The 9080-nt window shown below is 39.7% G+C and overlaps 1 protein-coding gene across 1 annotated transcript in view; it reads left to right on the top strand.

Annotated features, from left to right (window-relative positions):
* Positions 1 to 6495, top strand: part of LOC123068939 (ribosome assembly protein 4) — a 7310-nt gene extending 815 nt beyond the window's left edge. Inside the window, exons 2-8 of the mRNA XM_044491642.1 lie at positions 1180 to 1366; positions 1501 to 1589; positions 2675 to 2780; positions 4629 to 4837; positions 5033 to 5075; positions 5233 to 5492; positions 5598 to 6495. Of these exons, the coding sequence (XP_044347577.1) occupies positions 1180 to 1366; positions 1501 to 1589; positions 2675 to 2780; positions 4629 to 4837; positions 5033 to 5075; positions 5233 to 5492; positions 5598 to 5985 (1282 nt within the window). The 3' untranslated portion in view covers positions 5986 to 6495. The remainder of the gene's footprint in view (positions 1 to 1179; positions 1367 to 1500; positions 1590 to 2674; positions 2781 to 4628; positions 4838 to 5032; positions 5076 to 5232; positions 5493 to 5597) is intronic.
* Positions 6496 to 9080: the final 2585 nt, after the last annotated feature.

The following is a 9080-nucleotide window of genomic DNA, read 5'->3' as shown; positions in this document are numbered from 1 at the left end:
TGTCTACAGTTTACAAATGATCGGTTTCCTGTTATGATTGGGACTTCAAAGCTATTGTGGGGCTAAAAAATTGGGGAAAATGATTTGCAGCGTTACTAGGTGCGGGACGACGGTTTGGACTGGAAAATTATGAACCTCTGCTATGATTTTCTTGTTTGAGCAGATAGAGTTAAGCATGGGACAACATCTGGTTTGGTGTTAGCTAGGCTGAGGAAGCCTGGATTGAACAGTACATTAATTGTTGGGATGCACTGCACTGAAAGGGAGGAGAATAGATACTGTCATTTTTCAGAATGACTTTCATCTTCATTGTTGTATGATTGGTTGGCATTTGATATAGCCAAACTTGATCATAAGACTGTCAGAGGGTTCGCGGGTCCACAGATTTAGTGGCACTTTATTAGTTGTCTTGGTTGTTGGGATTGCAAGCTGCAGACTTATCAATCTTCTGATTTGTATCTCTCCAGCAAAGTAGAATATTTGAAATATGGAGCAACAGTGTTGGTGTTTATGGTATACTCCCTATGGTCGTTACAATAGTGTTTTTTTGGATATTGACACAGTTTTCAAGGTGTTTTTTTTGGACAATTTGAAGTTGAATTTAAAAATGTTGTTTCACATAAAAAGAGAGCGGCTTGTACATTAAGAGTGAGCTCGATCTTAGGGTTTCAGGTACTATCATACATTATGAACGTCTATCTATTACATGTTGAAGATATCAATTTGATGTTGTTGGTTCTAGTTATTTTTTCATTCTAGAGCCAAACCTAGAAATATTGGACTCATACAATTCAAAATGACTTATATTCTGACTCCGTTGGACTATTCTTTTTAAGGAAAAGTAGTTTTTGGTAGTTTATTGGACAAAGCTATTATGTCGGTGGAGGAATTGTCACTGTCTACACAATATGAACTTTATTTAATAAGGTCCATGCAATTTGAAAGTGACAGGCAGCTAATGTTTCTTTTACGTGGATGCCACTTTAAATGCTTGATGGTTATGCTTTGCATCAAGTTTTACAGTTTCTACGAGTTGATCAATGTTGTGTAATCCTTTTCTGAACTCACATAACTGTCTAATGTTTGAGTTTATACTATATAGTATTTTGAGACTTTGTAAACTACACATGTATCTGACTGCCCACTTATTCATTGCGTCATAACTATTTGAACACTTAGGGGGCAATGGCCGTTTCAACAAGTGTCTCGTGAAGCTTTGGGGATTAGAGAACTATACATTCGGAGGCACACTGAAGTGCATCAAATGAAATTTGATGATCCCTTATCATCTATTTATTATCTAGATCCCACGGAGCTGACACCAAGCCATCTAATGCTTGATAGGAATGGTGTTTGGTTCTCTCAAGTGAGTGAAATGCAACAGTATTATGTGTTTTTAATATAGCAGATTTGCTCTTCTGCTTAAGCAACACAGGTTGTTGCAGTATCCAAAGCTTATTTGTGCTAAGCAACATATGCTGTGCAATTTCCTCTGTGCAGGGGCCAGTAGTCAAAAGATTGAGGCTTGGCCTGGACATGGAATTAGTGGAAACCTACAGGACCCATAGCGCGAGGATCACTTGTATGAGGTAACCATAAAGCAAATAACAATTGCTCTTTAGACATTTGTAGATCTTGTTACTTTTTAGTCAGCTTATCTGATGTTCAAGGTTTTTTTTTTTGGGGGGTCAGTTTCATGTACTCAACCCTGTGGGGAATCAAGGGGTGACCATTGAATCCTTCTTTTCTATTCCTATAATAATATCAAAGATAGTACATTTCTCTGCTAACGGATGTTAGGATTTAAGACTGATCCCCACTTTATGTCTTGGACAAGACTCTTGAATCCTCGCATAATGAAAGTTTCTGAATTTAGTAGGATGTTATGACTGACATGTTATTTGGAACAAAATGACCTCATCTGACTTTTAATGTATTAGGCTCGCTTTATATCTTTGCTTCCATTTGTTAGAAAAATAGGCAACTTCATTCAGTCTCAGTACATTGGTATATCTTCAGATTTTGTAGATTTATTTTTACTTCATTCTCATCTTGGGTTCAAGTCTCGACTTCTGCAATTTTAATAAATAAATTGCTTTGCTTTCTTTCTGCCCATGCCACATGTGAGAGGGATTTTGAAGTATATATGAATTGCCCAACCTTCTCCATCAGTTTGTACTTTTGGTTCTAGTGGTTGGTGCATGAAACTATATAATGCCCATTTACTAAACATCTTATGTTCGGTATAGTAGGATGTTATGACTGACATGTTACTTGGAACCAAATGACATCATCTGACTTTATATATTATTTTGCTTTATTTTTGCTTCCATTTGTTAAACAAATAGGTAACTTCACTTCAGTTAGTACCTTGGTTATATCTTCGGACTTTGTAGATTTGTTTGTGTTACGTCTTGGTGACAATGTCATTTTTTTTACTTCATTATCGTCTTGTTACAGTATCATTTCTTTTACTTAATTTTCTTCTTTCCTAGCAGAGAGGAATTGTTGCAAATCATTTTCATGATTACTAGCTGGTTTATGTTTGGGATACAGTATCCTCATTTCACAATTTAAACTTTTATTGTTTCACAGTTCTATCTGTGATTGGCTTTTCACTAATGCCTGCTGAAAGTCGCAGAGATAGGAATGCCTTATTATGTTCATTTTGCAGATTATTCCCGCTAATCGACACCCCGTTGCATCGAAGTGATGCACATAGAAATGAAAAGGCATTAGTCACTTCAAGCACGGATAGAACAGTCCGTCTTTGCTGGAAGGTACCTCATTTCTACGTTACATTACCCTGTTGATACAACATGTACTCCCTCCGTAAAGAAACATAAGAGCGTTTAGATCACTAAAGCAGTGATCTAAATGCTCTTATATTTCTTTACAGAGGGAGTATGTTCTTTTTTTTTGTGAGGATACAACATGACCATTCATGATGACATCACTGACTTTGTGCATGAGTGCAGAGGTACTTGAAACAGGAATAATAAAAAACAGAAACTAACTGCTACTCCCTCCATTCACAATTATAAGATGTTCTAACGTTTTTCTGATTCAGATGTATATAGACGCACTGTTCACTCATTTCAGTCCATATGTAGTCCATATTGAAATATTCAAAACATCTTATAATTGTGAATGGAGGGAGTATTACTCACGGTCATTGAATGACTGTAAAATATAGTTATTAAAATGATACAGAAAAAAATATTAGTGTTAGATGGACATTGGTTGCTCTTTGTCTCATTCAAATATGAAAATAATAATACGTGCTTCCTTTTCTCTTCTGCAATTGCTTCAGTTTCCTTGTTTTGTGCTTGTGGTATCTATTCATGACATTGTGAAGCGGCCACTGTATACCCTGGCCTCCCGTTTAACTCTATGCCAACCTCACTAACTACTAACAAAGTTATGCGGCAGTACCCCTTACTCTGCCTTGTCTGCCCCTCATTCCCTGGATTAGTTGCCGGTGAGAAAGTGGTACTCAAGCATGGTAACCAGGAGACCTAGTTAAGAGGGGTGAGGAACTGAGGATGGAGAAGGAAATTCTGGTTAAGAGGGATGCCGCTTATGTAATACTGGCTGCTAGAGACAAAGCAGGATCTAACCTGCTGTAAACTAACAAGAGATAAAGTAGATCTAATCTGCTTAAACTCATATGGAAGGACATACATAGTCCCAATCTGATATTCTAGGGACTGGAACCATTATGCAGTAGCCTCCATTCCTTGTCCAACCTGGCTGACTGCATGTATGGAATTTTCGACATGAAATTACACATGAGCCTCCAACATGCTGCTGTGCCATACATCCTAGTGTGTCTTTCCTTCCCAAGATCAGCCTCTTCCTGGTCACGAGGTATATAAATAGGAATATTTGGATATATGCCCTTTTGAAGTGCCCAGTTGGAAATGCCAACACGCAGTTTCTGCTTCGATATGTTCCTATATAGAGTTGTAGGCTTGTAGCGTAAACAGAAATACCACATTCGTCCAAATTTACCTCAAATTGGACATTTATGTCCCTGCGGATCCTCTTTCTTCTCAATCGTCCTCTTCATGTTCCTCTTCCCTCGTGCAACATGGGCTTTCTTGTCCCACTCGCCTCAACCTCCATACTCAGGGCCTGACCTCTGTCAGTGCATTACACATGGCCATAGGGCTCATCCTTGCCACACACGTCATGTGTCTGAGTACATATTTGTTGAGATTAGCCCTGACCCGAAGAGCAGGGGGGCGGAGAGATGGCGTCGTGCTCCACACAACTTGCAGAGACAGCAAGGTGAGCTGGAGAGAAGGTGCTGCAGCAGGAAGGTGGTGAGGTGGTAGGAGACAGAGACATTTTTATCCAATACTAGTGAAATTCTTCGGTCAATGACATGCTTATAAATATGGCAACTCTGCATGGCATTTCATGAAGTTGAAACCTTGCAGTGTCATTATAAAATCTGGTCAATTTACAGTCATGCATCTAAATTATCGTTACAAATAATGTGATGGTTAGCTAACATATTCAGTCACAATAACACATCTCGGTGGGGTATGTTTTTGAAAGGCTATATATCTAACTCCTTGAGAAGCTAGTGCTAAGCGTGATTTTATAACCTTTTTATGTAGGGCCAATCACGCTGTTACAAGGGCCATTCAGGACCTGTTACTGCTCTGGCTGACAAATTGCTTGATGACGGTGAATGTAAAATACTCGCAACTGGTGGTGAAGACTGCACCATTCGCCTTTGGTCTATGAATACAAGAGCAAAGAAACACCCTCTAATATCAACTTTGCATGGGCATGAAAAAACACTGTCACATTTGTCTGTTGCTTGGTACGTACTGTCAAACCATCTGAATGGAACTTATTCTACTCTTAGTCGGCTATTTCTTTGTGTGCAAATGCACCATTTATCAAACTGGAAAGCATTTTGTTGGCTTTTGTACAGTTGCAAGGTTCCTATACTTTCTAAGGTTTCTTAAATTATGATCCATCAGCACGATCATTGAGCTTCTTCTTTGCTCTTCAGGCATAAATCCTCCCTGCTGGTCAGCAGTTCCAAAGATACAAAGGTAATAGAACATCGAAGAAAACTTTATCTGAAGTATTACATTAATAGGAGTAATATTGTTTAACATATTCTGTGTGGTCCACAACTAAGCCATTTGATGCTCATGTTAAGCTCTATTGTTTGTATGTTGCTTTTCATGTTGTTATACTGCATCTCAGGTGAAAGTGTGGGACACAATGGCACCTCCTTCCAGTGTCTCATCATCTTGTGTTGGGGGTGCTCATCTTAACTCAAGTGGTCCACCGATTGCAATCAAATGCTACGAATCCCTTTGTTACATTGCTGCTGGATCCGAAGTGACAGCAATTGATTTGAGGACGATGAAGAAGGCTTCTGTTCTTGAACTTCGTAACCAAAGAATACTTTCTTGTGAGATGCTGCCCTCTGAATGGCTAATATGCACGGGCATAAAAGACAAGTAAGCTCACAATCTGTACAACCAGTGCTTTCCAGTTTCAAACATTGAGCTTCTAGCTTCGACTGTGTTGCAAACCTTACCTATCTATCATTATTTGCTGGACAGGGCTCTTCTGTGGGATATTCGTAAGTCTCAAGAACTCAAGCACACAGTCGCAGAACTGCATTCAGATGGTCCTGTGACGTTGCTTCACTTGGATCCATACAAGGTAGTGATGGGCGCACCATGGGATGGTCAGGTCCATGTCTGGGAAACCCGGACGGGCCACTTGGTGAACAGATTGAGTTGCGACGAGCCTGTTAAATCAGGAGGGAGAAGCACAGTGTCAGCCATGGCCGTGGACGGGTGTAGGATTGTCACCGCAGGGAGTAGTTCTACCAGAGGCAGCCTGTTACACTACCAGGACTTTCTGAGATCCTCAGTTCCTGTAGCTTTACCTGGCAAGGAGGTTTCCAAGTTCTGGGGATCTCAAGAATATGATGATGAAAACTAGCGTAAATTATTAACAAAGAGGTAGCATTGCATACAAGATGAGATTTTGAGAGCTCAGCCCTTATGCTAAGCTGGTGCACATCTGTCTCTTAGCCTCTCCATGCTAATGTTTATTGAAAATAAGGGAGCGTCTTTGCAAATGGGCCTGTATCATGCATGCAGGAAGGATACTGCCTTGGCAATTTGCTTGTAAGGCATCATCTGTAGCTACATACATACTGTTTTTTCTCAAGAAAGCTACATACATCAACATGAGCCTTTGTATAACTAGTGATGACAGGATAGTCATGTTGTTCTCTTCACCATAGAATTACAGTGGATTAGGTTGAGTTTCTCAAAAATTGAGGCCTGTTCCCTGCAGTATTCCTCTGAAGGGCAGTTATAGTGCTACTGAACATATATGCAGAAGTCCAGTAGCACATGTGTTGACAATCATATTACCATTGTAAGATATTCTCATAGATCATGAATCATATCCCACGAGTATAAGATATTACCTGTTATGGACTTATGCAGCATGCATTTTTTTTTTGAGAGAGAATATGCAGCATGCAAGTTCAGATACAAGACATGCTGCAGTTTATCTGTGATTCAGTCTATCCCTGTCCTCATGGAATGTATCAGATGCGGAGCAGTTCATTCTCTTCCTGCATATCTCTAGAGAAGTCTGATGGCCTCAGGTGTTGCGATCAATGATCAAGACAAAAACAAGTTGAATGTTTTTGAAGAAAAGTCTGATGAACTGTTGTACACGATGTGAAGTTTGAGAAGACTATCACTTTCCTGTTTTGGCAAACTATTGCTGATGGGAAAGCAGCAGTGCAAACTCTCTGTTAATCACATCAAACTTGTAAATCAAATAGTTAATAGTCAAATTATGAGGCAACCTGGAGATCTCGATTTTACCGCATTGGACACAAAATAGGCAGAAGACTTTACCCCCCACTCTAGTCTAGCACAAAGGGCTTTGACTTGTATAACCTTTCAAAGAATGGGCTGGTCATACATACATATTGCATTGCCACCTTTTTTTATATCGAAATTCATCAAAATTGGTACTCCCTCCAATACAATGTTATTGTACTAAATGAGCGACAATTAATATGGATTGGAGGGAGTACTAATTTTTGGGGTGGACTGTTTCTTATACATGAAGGTAACCTAGGTTGAAGTCAGGCTTCAGTGTGAATACTCTCTGAATTCCAGCACAGTTACTGCTGTATTATATTCAGTTACAATGTCAAACATGGTCACTGGAGATAAGGGAGAACTCAGTTTAACCTGCAGTACGTTGAAGTCAGCAATGTCGCACTCCAAGTTGCCAATGCAAGGTGTTTACACGCTACAAACCCGGCGGCTCTATTGCTAAGGACAGAGGTGAGTCTCTATTATGATTATAGTCATCTATCTTCTCCATGGAAAAATCGTTGGTGTGACCGAATTGTCTTTGCTTTTTCTCGCCCCTACTGTATGCAGTTGACATTTGAACCAGTAATCTTGTTATCTTTGGCATTTATATGTGACAAATCTAATTAGTTATGCAGTGGAACCAGTTGCACTGGTACAACGTGCAATCTTGAAGTTGATTGGCATAAGAATGTCTTTGGGTTTACTTCCTATGAGACTTTCCTAGGCTGTTAAGGAGAAGTATCATCTTAGATGCGGACAAGCTGTCATTTTTCTCATGCTTTTCCAAGTAGACTTGAGAAGAAACCATCTTTCCATGGTTTAGTGATCTCTATTTTTTGGCTTTGCATATTAACTTGGTAGAGCATAACTCTGTTCTACCTCTCCGTTTGGTAGAGCATATTTTCTTCGCATGTCTCAAATCAATCTTGAGTTTTTCCTACAAGGATTTTCCTGACATGCTTTCTTGTAAAAATAAAAGGAATACTTGTGAGAGTTGCAGCCTCCTACCACTATTTCACTAGAGAATGGTTTTGCTTTAGTATCTGCTCCGTGCTTCGTGCTAATAGTGCATATAATGGCAGTATCTGCTTGGAGGATACTCTTTTTGAGAATGGAGGCTGAGCTCAGCCTGAAGATCAACATGGGGACAAAAAGTTACTTCTAATATTTTAGTGTACCACTGCGAATATGCCTTTTTGTCACTGCCCTTTAGCTTTAGGGAGTCAGTGTCAAGTAAGTGTGAAGAGGACTCATCCTTGTGTGCTGCGGAGACAAGTTGAACCGGGCCATTTCCTGGAAACCACCTAATACAGACTTATCTCTTAGCTCATTTCCGCCTTTCTCGCTAATGATGATTACATGTGCATTAAACCAGGCCTATCGAGTTAACCACCGATGTATCGTGGCCAGAAGACCAAAATATTGGGGTGATGTCAGTGCCATAACAGAATAGTCTATGCGAATTGGCACGCCGGGATGAATTCGGCAAACTTTGCTATCATTTAGCGCATAGGAACTCAGGTCAGTAATTCAGAAGTCAGAACTATGAGTACAGACACATCATATTGACATGCGTCTGCTGTCATGCCTATGCTTTACCTAACATTTAACATACACTACATGTTATCTTCACAAAATTTTACTAGTTGATTATACTCTTCTGGATCGTTCCTCAAGAAAATCCTGGCACCGATCCAGAAAAGTCAACAGAGGTTAACATTTCATCTTCATTGTGAGTCATTGTGCTGCATTATTTGTCTGAACCCTTTGACGGAGGAATAGTGAGGGTCACGCAGTCCCCCGTTTAGGTTTACTTCATTTTGATTGATCAACAGCTAGGTCAAACAATTGTCTGCTTTCATATGCTGTATAATGAATATTGGCAAGTAAGCTACTATCAGCATCACATCTTAACCAATTTGCTAACAACTCAGTTAATTACACGTCCAGACCACTCTATGATATGTGCCACGACGCACCGTGTATTTAATTGAACTAGTATGAGCAGGTAATCTAGCCTGATGGGGTGGTGCATCTACATGTTTGTCTTTACCATACCAGCCATTTCAGTCTAGAGATGAAAGGCCAAGTGTTGTTATGTTACTTGTTTAGGTTAGGTGATTAGCTAAACAAAGTGATCCAAGCTTGACTGTGCTGGTTTCTTCTTGTTTCCCAAATGGAGATCAT

This window comes from Triticum aestivum, chromosome 3B (genome assembly GCF_018294505.1).
Source record: "Triticum aestivum cultivar Chinese Spring chromosome 3B, IWGSC CS RefSeq v2.1, whole genome shotgun sequence".
Lineage (NCBI taxonomy): Eukaryota > Viridiplantae > Streptophyta > Magnoliopsida > Poales > Poaceae > Triticum > Triticum aestivum.
The sequence above is the reverse complement of the archived record's forward strand: the minus strand, read 5'-3'. Positions and strand labels throughout refer to the sequence as shown.